A 19,587-nucleotide genomic window follows, 5' to 3' on the forward strand; every position below is an offset into this window, starting at 1 on the left:
GCCCTGCCGCCCTCCAGGAGGCACTAGCTTTGCAGGAGGAGGCCTGGCGCCCTATGGGAAAGGAGCTAACACATCAAGTAACATTAACGGCAAAGTGAAAAGTTAAAGAGCAGATTGTGTGCGCGTCCCAGGGAGGGATCTCTGCTAAGCAAAGACCTCAGCTAATCCTCTAGTGGCCAGTACAGTGCGTCTGACTCCCCTATGTCTCAGGAGTGCCCCCGCAGCTCCATTCTGCCCCTGGCAAGGCAGCACCAAGCATCTCCTTCGGAGCCCTCAAGCACTGGGGCCTCCTTTGCTAAGGAAAAGCTCTGGGGCAGTACTACCTAGCAGGCTGAGCTCAGGACAGGGAGCCAGGAGCTCCCAAGAGGCGGTCCTGGTTCACTGGCTCAGATATCCATGGAACTCCTGATGCATGCAGAGTCCAGGGCTGCACACTAGGCGAGTGACTACATCTGCAAATGGTTGACTTGACACAAGCATAGGGCACTGCAGGGGTGCGCAATTACACGCTTAGATTCCTTAGGAACCTGGCTGGCTGCATAGCCTGGGGCAAGCCCAGCCACTGCTCTGCCTGAGCTCCTTCCTTCCCAGGACTGGGCTAGTCCTTAGTCAGCTCCCTCCCTTCCACATGTGTAAGAAGTGCTTTCAACGTGTACAGTGCTAGTGAGTCCCACGCGGCTGGGTGAGAGAAAAGGCCTTATTGTGCACAGAGCACAGACACCAGCCATCCCCAGCACGGTTTGCTCTGAGCAGGATTCCCACATGGGAGCAAAGGGAGGGAGAGAGAAGGCTAATACAGCAGCTTTTCCCATCCCTATTCTGCAGTGCCCTGGGTCCCCAGCCCAGCTTCTCCTGCCTCCTCCCACTGGAAGCTCAGAACCCTGCACTGGGGACATCACTGCCTGGTGCCATGGGAACAACCAAGCAGGCAAGGGCTCCATTGCGGGATGTGGCAGGAAAGCCTGGGTCAGCTGGGAGGGGCGAAGTCCCTCCCCAGACTGACAGGTCCGAGGGCAGAGAGATGGCAATGCAGCGTCCCTCCCCCCCAGGGTTCCACAGTTCCCATCCAGACGGCAGCACACAACCCTAGGGGAGAGGGGAACTCCTTCCTTTGGGCTTCCTCCAGTCGTTACCCATCGCCCAGTCTAGAGAGCGCTCACACCTGCTGGCACTCCTGGCTGCCCCAGCTGCAGGACTCCACCACAAACAGCAGGTCCCTGCCAGTTCCTCTGGAGGTCACACTCTCTGCTGCCTTCCCCGAAACCCTCGGGCTTTTACTGAGTGGATTTTGGGGGTGGGAACAGCGATATAAATTCCCTTGTTATTCCAGGCCAATGAGTCACTTGCTGTGAACAGCCGCAGAAAGCCAGTCACGGGACAGCACCCATTAGAAAGCCTTTTGATTGAGCCAGCGTGAAAAGGGGACATGAACAATGGCTTAGCAGGCCTGTCTCAGCCAGCATGTCAACTCAGATGACAAAACGAGGCATCATCTCTCAGGGCACCCAAGGCTCCAGCTCGATCTGCCGTCAGGAAGCACTCGCACAGCACTCTCCCCCTCACTTCAGTTGCTGAATGTGCTATGGGACGCGATGCAAACCCCTCAGCCGCCACCCCAGAGGCTCATAGCATGTACACAGCCCTTCCACCAGGCATCCCAAAGCTGGGCTCGGAACCCCATTCACAGATGGGGAAACAGAGGCCCCGGGTCCCAAGTCTCCCCTGCCTCCCACCATCTGAAGCCATTTTCACCTTGGCAAAGGGGGCAAGTGGAAACTCCTGCTCTGGTGGCATTTTACAAAGGTGTAAGGACAATACAAAGGGCAAGACAGGGTCACCAAGGCACACGATTTACCCTTGGTGACTAGCACAGCCAGGAACAGAGCCCACCTCCTGCCTCCCAGCGCAGGGCCCTGGCCATACCACCTCCTTCATGCAGGGAACTTCACCACAGTAACAACAGAACAGGGCACTGGGTGAATGAACGTAGCCCACTGAGTCCTGCTCCACATCCCATGGCTGCCCTGATGGGGAAAGCCTTGGGGCAAGGGATGTCTATGTGCTGGGCAGCACATTGCTAGTGTTAAGTACAGACATAATCATACAGGTGTGCCCTGCAGACTACAGGTCCTAGCATGCCATGCTCCATCTCCCTGCACAGAGGCTACTTGCATTCCTGAGACTTGTGGTGTCCAACATGCATATTAAAAATGAGGCCAGCCACAATTTGCTCCATTTCATGCTCATTGCCATTGAAACATGGCATGAATCTGGCCAACAGGAAGACTCCCCAAGAGCCTTCTTTGTGAGGCTGCTCAGTCAGGACCCATCTTCCTCCCGCATCGACAAGCCTGGCCCAGGAACACCCAGAAGGCTGAGACTCAGACAGAGCACGAGGCTGGGCGGCTGTGGGGGCCAGTCACTGTTGCTGGCAAATAGAGACCGTCAGCCAGGCAATCCAGGATTACCTTCCAGAGAGGCTAACCCAGCCGCTCCTCAGAGTGCAGGGAGAACAAACAACCAGATGAGTGTGAACTCCTGAAATGCCAAAGGGGAGAAATCCAACCCAGCTCACGATTCCAGGTGCCGCTGCGTGCCAGGTAATTACCCATTGCCGCTTGTGGGAGGCAGCAATTGGAAGAAGCACCGGGCCAGGCCATCGGGGCCGGACACATACCTCTACAACCACACACAGGCACTAAATGCTGAAAAGAAAGTCTTTGTGCCAACACGTCCCATATGACTGGCTCCCACTCACTGGGCTTTGACTGTTCCCAGGGGCTATTCTGGGTCAGAGCACCAGGGCAGATATGCCATAGCTGTTTGGAAAGGAAGAACACACAACACAGCGAGCTCTCTGGAACAGCAAGTTCCAGGGGGCAGAGTGGCCTCGTGGGAGATGTGTTTGGAGAAAGGATCCTTAGAAATGAAGCTGCCTTTTAGCAAGAGACCTGCATTGTTAAGAGTCGCTGGGGCTGTGATTGCATCCAATTAAACTCAGCAAACAGCCCTGGGGAGCGGTGCAGATTGAGCAGCCGTATGCAATCATGTAATGAAAGGCTGTATCACAGGGATGCTTTCCCACCTTTGGAAAGCCCTGTATAGCTATTATTATTATGAGTATAATAAAGGGCAGGGGCTGGAACCATGCAGTACAGAGTACAGCAGTCCAACCCCCACCCCCTCCCAGTGTCCCCAAGTACAGCACGCAAGTATTTCTCTATGAAAATTCCTCCAACATAAAACCAAGGGAAGGAAATTGTTACTCACAAGAACTCTGTGTACACACATGATCAGCTTCAGAAACCAAACAAGTCTCAGACATGTCAAATTAGAGAACACCGGCCCAAAATGTAACCACTAGCTCTTCAGATGGCCTGATGCAAAAGAAAAGGAGTACTTGTGGCACCTTAGAGACTAACCAATTTATTTGAGCATGAGCTTTCGTGAGCTACAGCTCACTTCATCGGATGCATACTGCAAAAGAGTCTCTTTCTCGCCCACCTGCATCATCGTGAGTGGTGCAGGCATCGCTCTGTCCTGCTGCTCCACCCTTGAGGGCAGGCAGGAGATGGGAGTCCTCAGGTCTCAAGAACAAACATGATGGGCTGGAGGAGGGACAACTCAGCAGACCAACCAGGGAAGCAGCCGGGTCTAAGCTAGAGCCTTGCCTAAGTCTGCACTGCCCCTTTAAGACAGAGGTGCCCCAAATTCGCCCAAACATGATTGCTTCTCTGAGGGCTTGGCTACACTTGCGAGTTACAGCGCAATAAAGGAGCCCCGGGCGCACTAGCTCACTACCTGTCCACACTGGAAAGGCACGGAGCGCTCTGACTCCGCGGCTACAGGGCTGCTGGTAATCCACCTTGGTGAGTGGAATAACTTTTGCTGCGCCCCTCGCTGGAGCACCATGGTGCCAGTGTGAACGAGGTGTTGCTTTACTGTGCTCTGATCAGCCTCCGGAAACGTCCCATAATCCCCTTAAGTCAAGCGGCCACTCTTGTCATTGTTTGGAATCGGCGGTAGGAATGCGGAAATGCCCGTTGAAAGCTCCGTTTCTGACAGCCAGCTGCTTATCTGCTCCGAGACAAAGCAACCCTTCGTGTGGAATGCTGGGGGAGAGAGAGAGAGGCAGGGGCGAGTCTGCTGCTGTCTGAACTTACAAGACAGCACGCTGACATGCTCTCAGCCCCCCAAAAACCGACTCTCTCTCCCCCCACATACACACAACACACTCCCTGTCACACTTCACCCCACCCCACCCCTATTTGAAAAGCACGTTGCAGCCACTTGCATTATGGGCAGCTATCCCAGCATGCACCGCTCCCAATGCTGCTGCAAATGCCGCAAATGTGGCCATGCCAGTGCGCTTGAAGCTGTCAGTGTGGACAGACTGCTGCGCTTTCCCTACTGCGCTCTCCGAAGGCTGGTTTAATTCAAAGCGCTCTATATCTGCAAGTGTAGCCATGCCCTGACTGAAGGGAAGAGTGCAGCAGCTCAGAGCAGGAAATTGCGTGGCCCACCTCCGGGCCAACTTGGCTTGCAGCGTCCCCAAATCCTCACTGGAATGGTTTGAATGAGAAAAGGTACAAAATGGTAAATAAAGCCATCTGCTTCCTCGGAAGCCCAGCTTTTGGAAGTGTGAGTGAACAAGTGTACACCTGACACGTGTGCCCACAGCGCTCTCGCCTTATGCAGGCTGGAGATTTGTGACTACACAGCTGAGCTTTGCATGTACATGAGAAGGGCACAAAACACACATTTGAAACTATAACAGAGTCCTTCCCTCTGAGCAAACTGCTGCATCACCAGTGCCAGCGGTCTGGAGAATGACTTCTGTACAGAGCAGCCTCCCTCCCCCTGCTCACAGAGTCAGAGTTTCCAAGGCCAGAAGGGACCATTGGGATTGACCTCCTGCATAACACAGGAGATGGAAACCTCGCCCAGCAATTCCTGCATCCAGCCCACAACTTCTGTTTGAGCTACCGTGATCAAAACCTTCCAGTGGAAACCATCTCGCCAGGTTTTGGTGGAATTATTGGTATTGTCTTTTTTTTTTTTTTTTAAACATGCGAAGACAAAATACTAGAAAACATTAAATATCTAGAATGAAATCCTAGATTAATGATATCCCCTAAATATCTTTAGAATGACCAAAGTTAGTGGGAGTTTTGCCACTGGCTTCAATGGGTATGTCTACATGGCAATTAAAATGCCGTGCCAGCTGACTCGGACTAAGGGGCTGTTTAACTGCAGCGTAGCAGAACAGGCTCAGGCTCGAGCCTGAGCCCTAGGACTCTCCCACCTTGCAGGGTCCTACAACCCAGGCTCCAGCCTGACCCCAAACATCTACTCTGCAATTAAACAGCCCCTTAGCCAGAGCCCCACGAGTCCAAGTCAGCTGGCACAGGCGGGTTTTTAATTGCAGCATAGACAGACCCAATGGAGGCAAGGTTTCACCTCCAGGGCGTAATACAGCCATGTGCAGCCAACCCCGAGCTTATAAAGGACAGCTCTTTCCCAGAAAATTTGATTGGTTTAAAAATAAAAATGACAAACTGCTTGGGAGCCGTGAGGAAAGCAGGCATATTCCACCTGGATTTCAGTGGAGCATTCAATCTAGCATCTCATGAACCTTTTATCACCAAATTAATTCAAACTGATTTCGCTATGAACGAGCTCTGCCATGCAGACTGGCTCAGGGACTCCGAGCAAAGGGTGATATATCGAATTCGCGAGAGGCGTCCCGGGAGAGAAAATTACACTGATCCAAGAGCCTGGACTTAATAGAGAAAGTCCTGGACCAGTGCCAAAATAGAACCACGCTAGCCTGAGGGACCATTTAAGGACCAGAGTCTTGTGCAGTCCAGGGCTAGAAAGGAAAGCTCTCAGATTCCCAGTGGTGCCTAGTGTTCATTTATAAGCCCAGTAAGTCATGGCGTATTACAGCCTCAGCCACAATCATTCGGATCTCCAGCCTGACTTTCCCACGCGCCACCTACTTCAATTCTGACCTGATTTTAGGGGCCACTGAGCACTGTTAGTACATCAGGTTGGCTCTCACTCTGTGCGCTATGAACTCATCCAGTTTCCAGCCACGGGTAAGCACCGATCTGTAACTCCAGGGGCTACTGAGACTATGAGCATATAAAATCCAGATGGAAGGCGAGTGAATCGGGGGCTGAAGCAGGGTAATGCTGGTTTACTGAATGTTAACAATGTAAAACAACTTCCATCGCATCACAGCAGCTAGACTTCATTGTATGCCTCACTACAACAAGCCAGACAGGCTGTCTGCATCCCATGCAGCTGCTGACATGGGGAGCTCCTCCTCCCCACGCACACAATGGCCCCTGGAGGCGAAGTGCAGAAAAATCAGCAAATTTAGGAAAAGGACTGATTTTACTCCACCTAACTTCCCTTCAACACCCTCCCCGCCACGCCCTCCGGCTCAGCCCCAGTACCAGTGAACAGGTGACTGCTGCACAGTTCCCACCTCTCAGAACTAGCATGTCAGGCTTTCTGCAGACTCAGGTAGGCAGCATCGGCTTCACCTCTGGAAGGTTCACACCAAATCAAAGGCTCAAATCTTTGTGGGTTTTTTAATTCAGCAGAAACTGGCAGAAACTCTGTGCTTTAAAAAATACTCATGTTTATCTCCAGGATGGCATCTGCTGTATCAAGAAAACGTGGCCATCTCCTCATCAGAGCTCTAAAGAGCTGCCTGGATGAGACCCAGCCATGGAGTCCCAAGCCCTTTTTATTCAGGCTACCCTACCAGAGAGCACAGCTGACCCAGCAGATACCTTTGCCTAAAAAGTTAGGTCGATTCAGATACATCGTTCAGAGGTGTGAAAAATCCACACCCCTGAGCGACATAGATAAGCCAGCCTAACCCCAGGTGCAGAAAGTGCGAGGTCGACCTAGCTACCCCCTCTTGGGGAGGTGGATTACCTACCCCGATGGGAGAACCTCTCCTGTCAGCACAGGCCGTGGCCACAATGAAACACTACAGAGGCGCAGCTGTGCTGCTATAGTGTAGACAAGCGCAGAGTAGCCATGGGATGAAGCTAAAGTTTGGTCATGAATTAGAAATTGGTTAAGAGAAAAAACAGAAACCAACTGTTCATTTTTAGACTGGAAGGAGGTTAACAGTGGTCCCCACAATCTTTTCTCTAATCGACGTATTGATTATGTGCAAAAAGAGTTGAATGGTGAGGTGGCAAAATTTGCAGGTGACAAAAATAATTGTGTGTCAAGAGTAGAGAAGAGATTGGGAGGAAATTCAGAAAGCCCTAAAAACTTAAAAGTACAACAGCAGATGAAACTCAAGGTGCAAGGTGATAGCAGGGAGAGCTGCATGATCATATCCAGGGATGGGCTGCAAATTAATTGTTACCACTCAGGAAAAGTCCCTTGGCATCACCTTGGGCAGCTCAATGAACAAACGAGGTATCTGAGAAAGGGCTAGAAATCACACTGGACACGCTTCAGAGTAGCAGCCGTGTTCGTCTGTATCCGCAAAAAGAAAAGGAGGACTTGTGGCACCTTAGAGACTAACAAATTTATTTGAGCATAACCTTTTGTGAAGTGAGCTGTAGCTCACGAAAGTTTATGCTCAAATAAATTTGTTAGTCTCTAAGGTGCCACAAGTCCTCTTTTTCTTGTTACTGGACACACTGTATCCCTATATAAAAGCAATGCTGCAGCCTTGCTGTACCTATGGCATTCCAGTTCTGTCTCAGGAAGGAGCACAAGTGGCAAAGGTCCAGAAAACAGCAACAAAACTGATGACAGGCACAGAGAGACCCTGCAAACATTTATGCGTGTGCATGACTTTACCTTTGTGAGTAGACCCACAGCATGAAATCCTGGCTCTGCGGAAGTCAACAGGATTTTAACCATTGAATTTAATGCAACTACTCACACAAGTGGTGATACACATGCTTAGGTATTTGCAAGTACGGAGAAAATTTAAAACTGGTAAAAGGAATTTTTTTATACAATGAATAATTAATGTGAGAGACTTGCTGGCACAAAATATTGAGACAGAGAGCTTAGTAGGAGTCAAAAGACATCAGACAGTTGTATGGATAATAAGAATATCACCGGCTGTTAAGTTAGTTAGGATGAAAATACGTAAAGGATATCAACCCTACTGCTTCAAGGCACAAGCTAACTATTACATGCCTGGAATTAGGGAAAAAATTCTCTCATGAGCCTGTTACGATATAATTTATTACTAATGATTACAGTAGGATGCAGAGCCTCCAGTCAGGACTGAGGCCCAGCCTCACTGGATGCTAGACAATATACAATAGAAGACAGTCCTTGCACTAAGGAGCTTGCAGTCTAAATAAGGACAATACACAATGGGGAGGGGAGAAGGAAGAGAAAACAAGAGATGGCCACAATAATAGGAACAGAAGCTTGTGCATATGTTTAGCTAAGTGTGCACTATGTCCATTCACAGTTTCCCCCAAAGCTTCTGGTACCAGACCCAGTCAGAGCGGGGTCATAGGCTAGAAACCCCAAGGATCTGATGCAGGATGGCAGTGCAGTGTGGTTGTGATCTCTCCTTGTAAAATGGGGATTACTAGCCAGGAATGACAAGGCGACATTTCCTCTGAGATTAAAGAACAAAAGCAGCAGCTTTCAATTAGTGCCAGAGGAGGGGATCATGCTATAACTTACCAGAGAAAATGAGATGGGGATTTCCACTGGGAATTAGTAAGAAGGAAGCTGCCGAGGCTTCCAGACCCCATGCCATGCTGTATCCCAAACTCCTGGGGCCCCTGACCCCAAAAGACACAGCTGGCCTCCGCTGCAACAGGCCTGAGCTCTGGGTCGCTGCACAGCACAAGGGGACAGCAGGTCACCTCCCCCAGCCAGAGGCTGGGATAAGATCGGCTACAAAGTACCGGCTCAAACGAAACTCAGAATCCTCAGCCCCACCCAACAGGTCCAACGATTGATGTATTCCAACAAGTCAGTCTGAGTGGCGGTCAACCAGCAGCAGTGAGTGAAGCCGTCTGTCACCTGGGGGCTGCACAGACAGGTGAGCCAAGAGCAACCACCCAGAGATAGGCAGCCTCTGGGATTCTGGGGCACAGAGTGGGCGAATAAAGCCTGGCACACCGCAGAGAGCACAAGCTTTCAACGCCAACACAAGCCAGGCTGCTAGCCAACTGCCATTGCTCCAGGAAGGACCTGTAGCCATCTGCCCACAGAGCAAATGGTGGGGCACAGCAATGTGCTGCAGGAGAATGGCTGTTATTTATACTGGTGGTTCTGAGACATACCTGGAAGAATGATGATAAGGGAGATCAGCCCCTATCCCTGCCCTCTCCTCTCCCTGCTCTCATTCTCTCCCTGGCTCCTCCCCAGACTGATCAGCTCTGGGCTCCTCACAAGTCTGGGGCCAAATCCTGGCTCCAGAGAAGTCAAGGCACAATTTGCCATTGACTTCAATGGGGCAGGATTTCAACCAGGGACCTAAGGCCAAGATTTTCAGAAGAGATAAGGGCCTCAAAGGGTCCTGAGTCTCAAAGTGCTGAGCACCCAACCTCCGAAAATCAGGCCCCTTTAAACCCGCTCAAGTTGGGACCTCAAAATCACTAATTGCTCTCAAAAATCTTCGCCAGATCCTCCAGAGTGTTCCCCTTTTCTGCCCCCAAATAGCGATGGCAACATATTGGTTTTCGCAATATAAAAGCAATAGACTGGTGCCAGGTTGGCATAATTTATTTCAGCCCTGTAATACAAGATGGGGCAGGTTGGGGCCGGGGGGGGTGGAAGGGGGGAGGAGGGAAATGGTATGATGTAACCTAGCCACATCTCTGCTGGGATTGTTGTTCAGATGCGGTATGTATTCCTGTGCTGTGAAAACACAATAAGTATTCTTGAAAAGCTGTAGCTATTCTGATCTAGCTCTGGAAACCAGAGACAGTCTGTAAACCCAGGCTCCTCCTCCATTGTGCTAGGCAAATAACCAGATACAGCACATCTGTTTTACACTGATGTGCAATAACGAAAGGCTGGACTGTGCCTTCTGCACACGGCAACCTGGAAGAGAGTCTCAAGTGCTGCAACACCCCACTGCATCTTGCCAGCAGATAGCGCACAGCTCAGCAGAGATTAAAATGTGTTAAGGAGGGAAAAAAACAAACAATTCACAGCTTTATGCTGCCCCCATAAATTAACAGCCAAACTAACAGCTGAGAGCTTCGATCAATGCTAACTCAAACATGCAACATTTCAAAAGTAAAAAGGGGCCACAAAGTCTCTTTCCTCTCACTCTGCATTCAGATCACACACAACTAGCAGGATATTCCACAAAGCACTGGCTACAGAGAGCACTGATGACTTGGGTGGCCACATGCACCCAGCGTTCTACAGCAGAGCCGCAGGCAGCTCCTCTGCAGGAGGGCGAGCAAGTGGCCCGCAGAGGTGACAGGTCCCAGAATGCAACCCTCCACCTTGATGCGAGCAGAGCCATGCTGGGACCTATAGCCTCCTGGGGCCACAAGGCCATGTTCTAAAATGGGAGCGGTAGCAATCTGATCCCATTAACGAAAACTAGCAGCAGCCTTGGGGGTCTTGTCATATTGCCAGCAAAGCCTGGGCACCTCTGCAGGAGAGGGGCAAATTGGCAGGAGCTCATCAACACATTTTGTTGGCATCTCCTGCTTCCCCCTTGTTCCACTAAGTGAGAACACAAAACATCAACCAGAGCCCAGCACTCTTTTTTTACACAAAAAAAGGGCGTCGCAAGACAATACAGATCAACTGGGGAAGGTTATTGGTGGGGGGAGGGGGTGCTAACAAGCCTAATTCTGGGATGAGCAGAGTCAGGTTTAGAGCCCTGGGCTGTAGCAGGTCTCAGTCCATCTGTTAATGTTTGTAGCATGACCCTTTTCTGTCTGAACAGGGATTGGTCTGAAGGCTTTGCCCTCCCCTCATTCCAAACTAGATCTCCAGTCCCCATTCTTTGTCTTCACATCTCTCCGCAGCTGCTGCCATATCACATCTCACATTTTCCGTTTTGCTGAGCAGGGATTCGGGGGTCCTGCTCACCACACTGCTGGGTGACAACAAGGCAGCTGGTGAAGCTCTTAAAGGCACAGCTCCTCCAGTTGAACAGCTCACAATCTGAGCATGAATTCTGCTGTCTCTTAGGGGAAATGCTTTCAATAGAATCCGGATGGCTGAGGAGGGTCAGGGCAGGTGCACACAACAGAGCTCCCACACATATCTACAGTAGAAGCCAGAGGGGAGCAGTCCTCTCCCTCCAACACTCCTGATCAGAGAGAGGAAGAGGTATCAGCAGTCGGGTTTAGAGGTTTCAGTGACTAGCTTCTGTCCAAATGTACAAATCGCACTGCACTTCTGGGATAATACAGCACAGGCCGGGACGCACACGCCTTCAAACAGGGTCATTTTAAAGACCTTGTGCATGTTTCTGCTCCTCCCCCGTACAAGATACAAATTATTATCTATCTAGTCACAAGCACAGAGCTGAGCAGAACTGAGGTGTTTGTGCAAAACCAAACCTTAGCGGCATTTTGCTTCTTGATCTCACTTTATACAAACCCTGAACAATTGGAGGTGGTTGGGAATCTAAGTGATTCTGATTTTAGCTCATCTTACTGAAGATTAGACAACATCCCAGATCCCAAGAGCCTACAGCTTTGGCGCAGCACAGAGATCCCTTCCAGTGCTGCCAATATTTTAGCAAGGGACTCCCACAAAAATTTGCCCTCTTAGTCTTTGAAAAACCCTGTGTCCCCAGGATGCACGTGCAGCAGAAAGGAAAGAGTGAGGGGTGGAATTGGTTTATTTGTTTTCCATTTAACAAGCACTTTTTTTATAATCATATCCAAGGAGAGAGGCAACGATAACTTATATGAAGCTGCACTTTGCTGGAAGTGTTTATACTTTGATGCTCATAAACATACTGTGCATAATGCTAGCATAGTCCTGCTGTACTTGGGCAGTCAGAAATGGGGCAAGGGAGGGCCTCCTCCTCAGGAATCTCTTTCTTTAATACCTGCTTTTGGTGGAAACTCACACCATGCCGAAGACAAAGCATTTGGACGTCAGTATTTTCATGAGGTCTAGAAAATAAGTGATTTATCAATAACCAAGAAGGATGAACTTGAGTCAGGAGAACCTCCAACCCTAAGCTCTAGCTCAACCAGACATTGTAGGCTAGCTGCAAGAACCACTGGGGGAGATTCTTTGGACTGTCTTATACAGAAGCTCAGACTCACTCAATGATCATAATGATCCTTTCTGGCCTTAAAACCTAGCTGTCTATGAACACTTATTTCAATGTGGAGCCAATTTTATCAAGTGGCTCCCTAGGTCACGCTCTACCATATTGTTATTCCCATACCCCTGTGGGAAAAGCTGGGCAGAATTCATGCAGCAACTTGCTTTCATTTGCAGTGCACAGGAGGGCATGTCTGTCCGTGGTTTCGAACCAGCAGGAGCACAGTGTATTACTCCACAGGCCGAGGTTGAGGGTTCAGGAAAGGAACCTGAAAAAAGCTGCTTATACTGAATACACAAGTCAGAAAGGTGTGATCAGAACTACTGACACTCTGCCACACTCCACATGTACCGCTGTAGCAGCACATCACTCATCCATTTGGGAGCTCTTCCCTAATGTCAGGAAATATTGCTGTACTATTATACAGCCAATTATATATTCAGCTACAGAAATGCAGGAATCGTACTATACATGAGGGCTTGAAAAAAATCCACCCACCAGTCCCAACATAGAAGTCCTGCTTGGTGAGTGCCTAACTTAACAACTTCTTCAAAATTCTCCCATTTTAAACAAAAAAATGTGTCTTGCCCCCATGGTTGCAAAGCAAACCTTCCAAACGTGACCCACCTGAAATCAACATGGTGCTGACTTCCTGAGTCTGCAGACAGCAATGCCTCTGCACAACCAGATCAGTCTCACTCTACTGCAGTTTGGAAAGGTATAGAGCCCAGCTATGCTGCTGCTCAGAGTATGAATATGAAAAATGAAGTCTCCAGCAGGGAGAAATCCACCCCAGTGGAAACCCAATCCCTCTTCCTTCCCAGGAGCAGGGGTGGCAAAGGGGATAGGGTGCTGCAATTGTCACTCTGGCATTGCCGTGGGCCTCACAGTCGAACCCCAGTCTCTCATTTTATAACCAGTAGGATTGAATCCTTCTGCCCGCATCTAGTAAGATGTGTAACCCTGCTACATATGCACATTGTCACCAGAAAGGGATCACAGGGATGTGTAATTATTTAAGCTGGATAGACAGAATAGTTTTCAAATACATTCCTGGGAAACTGGAGGATTCTCATCTGTATTTTCCAACTGACAGTAAATCAAAGCCCTAAAGCTCCTCCTACTAATCCTGGCAGGAGTTTGGACTCCAGCTGTGAACAAGAGCTTTGCTAATGGACAAAAGGCCTTGGGAAGCATCCCCAAGGGTTTTACTTCTGCACAGTGCTCATCTCAGAGCTGAAATCCCCACACACTTGCAATCTTCTGGCCTCCACATCGGAGAACTGCCCTGTCTTCCAACCTGAGTCCTCAGCAACAGCAGGTGCAAAGGCATAAAAATCACCTTTCTGAACCCACTCCTGCTGTGACACGGCTCTTCAGATTACAGAGGTGACTACATTTATTTCATCCAACATCACATAGCTTAGGCACATTCGGGGGGCGGAAGGTGCCTGCAGCCTGCCTAGCCCCATTTTCCTGTACTTTTCTTTAAAGTACAGTCACAGCTACAGATTTTCCTGTAGTCTCCAGCAATATTCAACCTCTGCATTACAGAGAACTTTGCTCATTGTCCCAGCCTGGATTCAGACCAGCTCCCTACAGGTAAAAGCCCCTTTATTCCATTCCCAATCACCAAGCCCTCTGTCCTGTTTCATGTGTTAATGAATTAGATAGCAAAGCCACAGGCCTGGAAAATGGCCCCGAGGGACATGCAGGCACCATGCTGACAGCACACATGAGAAAGAACCAATGGAAAAGTAAATGATTTGGAAAATCTGTTCCCCAAAATGAGGCCAACTGCGTCAGCACATGCTGGGTGAACCTGTCATTGTGCTTCCCAAAGGCAATAGGTGCATGCAAATACTGCAAGAGCATCACACTTGCTTTGCTCTGCTCTTGCAAGCAGACAAGCATGGCAGAGTGGCAGTATGAGCCACAACACCTGGCAGACCTTATTCCATACTGACCAGCCCCAACCCCATTTCTACATCAGTTGTTAAGGGTTACACCTCCACCACACAGGCAAGGGGGCAGAGCCATGTCTGCTTAAGGATGGTGATCCTTTTCCGGAACTGAGAAATCTCCCAAGTCACAGGTCTAATGAGCTTTGAGCAGAGTTTTTAACATGTCATTATTTGTTTCTAAGGTCTAGGAAATGTTGTTACATTGCCATGACAACTTTGAATATCTGCAGCAGTTCTGTATCAGAATACTGAAAGGGGCCTGTCTGCGTGAAACCCTGACTTCCTGCCAATGTGCTTTCAAAAAAAAAAAAAAAAAAAAAACACCCTACTAGTTTATTTGGCTTTGCATGAACTGAGTCTAAACCAGTAATCCACAGCTTTTAAACCGGGGGGTGGGGGGGGCTGCACCTCCGTAAATGGGGCAACGCCAGCGGCAATGCTTATAGTGAGCAGTAAGGCAGGGGGACAGTAAGGGGCTAGTGAACCAGACCCGGAGCCTGTCCCCCAGGCCAGGTGCACCCAAGTGCAGCGGACCCCACAGCGATCTGCACAGACCCTGCGGCTCCCTCCGGCAGCTGCACCCGGCAGCCTCCTTATGGATTTTCCTACAGCTCCGAGCTCCAGGCAGCCCCTGAGCCGGGCTTCCTCAGCCACCGAGCCGTGCCCGCTGCTCCGAGCCAGCGCCGCGGCTGACAACCCGGATGACAAGCGATGAACCTGACATCACCCAAACACAAACCTAACGGCTCCGCCGCCGCTCCCCGCCCAGGGCCCGGCCCCGCCCCGGCACACAGCTGGCCTATGGGGGCGGGAGCAGCGAGAGCCCGGGGCACAACACAGCTGGGACCCGAGTGACGCCCCCGCCCCCTAACAGACCCCGACGTCTGCCCCGGCCCGTGACCCACAACCCCCGCCCGGCCCCGCTCCCGCTCCAACAACTCCCTGCGCCAGGTCCCCTCCGTGCCCTGCCACGCCCCGCGCCCGGCCAGCCCCGCACCTTGAGATAGTCGTTCTCGGAGCGCAGCTCCTCCAGCTCCCGCGCCAGGCCCTCCTGCCCCGCGTCCAGCAGCTCCTCGGTGAGGTCGGAGAAGGCCAGCGAGGTGCTGAGCTGCAGGCGGCTGCTGGCCATGGAGGCGGCGGAAGGCTCGTCGGGCGGCGGCGAGATGCCCTGGCCGGCGGGCAGGGCCGGGGCGCTGCCCGGGGACTCGGGGTCGCTGCCGCTGAGCTCCAGCGAGAGCAGCTTGGCCTCCTCCGAGCCGCTGCAGTCCGAGCCCTCCGAGCTGCTGTCCGTCAGGCTCAGGGGGGGCGGCGGCTCCTCCCCGGCTGGCCCCCGGCACCGCCCCTTCGCCTTGGCCCCGGCCCGGCCCGGAGCCCCCTTCCCGGAGCCCCGGCCGCCAGCGGGCTGCGGCTGCTTCCCCTTCTTCTCGGGCCGCCCGTCTTTGCCCCCGCCCGGCCGCCGCGAGTGCCCGGGCCCAGCGCCCTGCTTCCCGCAGAGCGAGGCCGGCGAGCCGGGGTGGCTGCCGCGCCGGCTCTTGGCCAGGGACCAGCCGGGCACATCCTTGGGTCTGGCCGGGGACGGCGCCCGCTGCAGCTTCTTCTTCTCGGGCGGCGGCGCTGGGGCCGGGCTGAGGGGCTGGCTCGGCTCCGCCTCGGCCGCTTCCATGCCGGCTGCGCGCTGCTCACCGGCCCCAGAGGCTCGGGCCGAAGGCGCGCATCCCTCTGGGCGCGCCGGGGATCGCAGCGCCGGCCCGGGAGCTCGGCGGCTCGCCCCAAGGGCTGCGGCGCGCCCCGCTGGCCGGGAGCTCGGGATCGGCGCGCTGGTCCCTGCTACGCCCGGCAGCTGGCTGGGTGCTGGGCTCTAATCAGCGCCCGGTGGCCGTCAGCGCGTCCCTCTGCAACGCCACGGGGATGCCTCCTGCGCCGGCAGCAGCGCTGCTCCGTCTGGGTGTCTCCGCCCAGCAGCCGCCGAGACGGTGACGCGCACGGTCTGGGAACAAAAGGCGGAGAGGGGCGCCAGAGGGGCGGTGGGATCCTCAAGGCAACAGCGACCCCTTCTCTGGCTGGGCTGCGAGGGGGAATTTCCTCCCGGCACAGTCAGAGCCGCGCGCCGCGCTGTGCGGGCACTCAGCTGGCTGGCAGGACGGTAGCTCGGGGGCTGGGGAGCAGCCTCCCTCTACTGGCCTCAGCAGCAGCCAGGAAGAAAATGATTGCGCCCTGCAAGGTACCATAGGGGTTAGGACCTTTCAGACACCCCAAGGAAAAGCATCTTCGAGCCCCATCTGTCTTGTGGCTCCACCACCCCATCCTTCTTGCTCAGCTGCCCCAACCTCGCCCGATGGGCTGGGCCAGTCTGTATTCTACCTTGGTGCCACAGTCTGCCCAGGATATCAGCTGGCAGCTCCTTCATGGAGCCGAGAGCAGGGGCATGTACCTGGTACGGTTCACCCCCCTCCCTAACACCTGCTTCTTCTGCAGTGTGAGGGAGACCCTGGTGCACATCTACCTGGAGTTTACCAGACTGCAGCCCCTTTTCCGGCTCCTCCAGAACCTTCTCCTCAGGTTCTGGTTGCACTTTCCCCCGCACCTCCTGATCTACGCTCACCCCATCCATGGCCCCACAATGTCACGAGACCTCCTCATCAATTTCCTCCTGGCACTGGCCAATGTGACCATCCATCATACCAGGAGGAGGAAGGTGCTCTGTGACAGTGGGGCCTATTTCCGCTCCTCCCTCAGATCACGTATCCAGGCAGAGTTCCTCTGGGCTGGTCCACTGGTCCCTGGAAGCCTTCGAGGAGCAGTGGGCACTGTCCAGGGTTCTCTGCTTGGTGTCCCCTTCCGGCTCTCTGATTTTGCCTCTATGACCCTCACTCCTGTCCCCTGTTTGTCATTAGTTGTCCTCTGACTTCAGCTGAGAACTGGGTTCAGTGGCTCCTCCCCTTAGGCTTGGGAGGGGCCTTTACAGGAGGATGGGCTTGCGCTCACCCTTCCCCAGATCTTCAGTAGGTGCCCTAACCTCTCACCCCATGAAAGTGCTTTGTGAAATGCTTATTGTCAGCTGTGGTGCAATTCTTTTTTTGATACTGACCATATCACCATTAAAGTCTGTTCTTCAGTCTCTCTAAGAGAAACACTGTCTTTGATGTAGCTGCTGCTATACAAGTTATACCCACATCGCAAACATTTACAAAATGTTGTAAACATGGTAGGACTCGGAGCATGTCAGGGGCCTGCAGAAATACAGCAAAGAAGACACAAAGAAGTAAAGGCCCCTCCTATAAAGCCTCCAAAGCATTTGCATGAACAACTCTCTGAGCCCTCACTTAAGCCTTTCCCCATGCCTGGAGCCCCCTCTCCCCCCCCATCCTGCTAATCATCATGGAAATCTGTTCACTGGGATGATGGGGAAATCCATTTTGAGCACTTTACCTTAATATGAACCCAACAAAATGCATACACAGCCCTCTGGTGGCTGGGCCCTGGTGGGTCTTTGGCTCAGTGGGAGAATTGTCCTTAGGAAAAAAGGCAATTTGTTGATAACTAGGGGAAAGCCTGGGGGAGTGGTATGATTTCAGAGCCTCAGGCCCTGCTCTTATACCCCATCATAAATCCCAAATTGTCATTTAAAATGTTCAGATTAATCTAAAAAGAGGAGCGTGCTATGGGACCATAAACTTTGTCTCACATGGTTCATACACGCACTGTACTTACAGCCACGTTTTTGAACGCAGCCTCTAAAATTGCTCTTGCAAAGCAGTGTGTGTACAGAAACTCAGATTTGGATGTGCAAACTACATTTGCATGCATGCAGTTAGTAGGCCTCTAAGTGTCCAGAGTGCATGGACAGACACAGCTTTACATACACAAATCCACATTTTCAGCGTGCAGAAAAATGCTCAGAGCCTGCTTTGGAAAATGCGTTGTTCCAAAGGTTCCTGTGACTGGAGCTCAGCAATGTGGAGCAAGGGAAGCCACAATATGCGGCCCATCTAACTGCAGGGTGAAGGCAATGCTGTCTAGCTAGTGTCATTTATACAGCACTTTGCACCATAGCCTTTAAGCACTGATTCGCTTCAGGTTTGTAATGCCAGAGAACACAGCATCCAAGCTATTTCTTTTCCTCTCTGGAGAAAAATACAAATCCAGGCAAGTACTCTAGCAAGCTGCATTCATCTTTAATTTTAAATAAAAGTCTATGCACAATAGAGTTGGTTCCTAGATACATGGCAAGTCACCTATGTGGCCTCCTCATGGACACAATGTTTGGGGAACCCTACTTTACAGTACCCCAGACTTTATTATCACCTACAAGTACAAAAAAAAGCCAACTCCACACTCCTCTGCTTTCTGTAGTGCTAAAGATTGCTGCTAAGAATCCCATGACTAGAGCAATCACTCTGGACCATCCTTGGTCATATGCAGAATGAGAGGGAGGGCCATTAAAGCCTCCCCTGCAGCCTCAGGTGATAGGACTCCACCTAGGAAGCTGCCATGGGTGACTAGGTCAACATGAGTGTGCCTCCTGGTCTTCATAAAGCAGCTTTGCATCAAGCTGAGCCCAAGGAAAACCATCATTTCATGACAAGTCCAAGAGACTCTCGTTCAAAGATGAGTTCAAAGCCTTCAATAATACCTTCAGAGAGCCACAGAGCCCACTGCAGGCCTATGGCAAAGCTGTTAACGCACCAATGGATAATTTGAGGCCACCTCCCTGAAGCCTCATTACTAGTCACAAACCCTCCATTACAGAGGTGCACTAAGCACATAAGGATGAAGTCATTTTTCCCCCTTTGTAAAGCTGATGTTATCACCAAGACCTTTTCTCTCCCCAGAGCAAGGGATGTGGTGTTTTCAGCCTGGATGGATTCTCTGGGCCAAACGGGCCAGTGCACCCCAGCATTTTACCGACTCAGATAGCAAATGAAACCTGAGTTTGCAACCCTGTGACCATAGGACTGGAAGGAACCTCCTGGGTCGTCAAATCCAGTCCCCTGCTATTACAGGCAATGCCATCATATCATCCCATTAATCCATTTCCAAACTCCATTCTAAGCCTAGCCAGGTTTCTGTTGCCCCCCACACTTCCTATTGGGAACCTGTTCCAGAACCTCACTCTTCTGCTATTTAGAAACCATCTTCTGTTTTCCAGCCTATGTTTATTCATGGCCAGTTTATACCTATTAGTTCTTGTGCCAATGCTGTCCTTTAGCTTCAATAGCTGTTCAACCTTTATAGAGAGCAGTTTGTATTTATAGAGAGCAATCAGATCCTCTCTCAGCCTTCCTTTTGCTAGGCTAAACAAGCCACACTCTTTTAGTCTCCTCTGGTAGGAGAGGCTCTCTATTCCTC

At 51.6% G+C, this 19,587-nt stretch overlaps 1 protein-coding gene across 5 annotated transcripts in view; it reads right to left on the bottom strand.

Moving 5' to 3' along the window:
* The window catches only part of MTCL2 (microtubule crosslinking factor 2), an 84,146-nt gene extending 67,981 nt beyond the window's left edge, over window positions 1-16,165 (bottom strand). For all 5 annotated transcript variants that reach the window (XM_077831920.1, XM_077831918.1, XM_077831919.1 and 2 more), the window contains exon 1: window positions 15,236-16,165. In XM_077831920.1, coding sequence (XP_077688046.1) covers window positions 15,236-15,901 — 666 coding nt within the window. In that variant the 5' untranslated portion in view covers window positions 15,902-16,165. The remainder of the gene's footprint in view (window positions 1-15,235) is intronic.
* Window positions 16,166-19,587: the final 3,422 nt, after the last annotated feature.

Source organism: Eretmochelys imbricata, chromosome 13, assembly GCF_965152235.1.
Source record: "Eretmochelys imbricata isolate rEreImb1 chromosome 13, rEreImb1.hap1, whole genome shotgun sequence".
Taxonomy (NCBI): domain Eukaryota; kingdom Metazoa; phylum Chordata; order Testudines; family Cheloniidae; genus Eretmochelys; species Eretmochelys imbricata.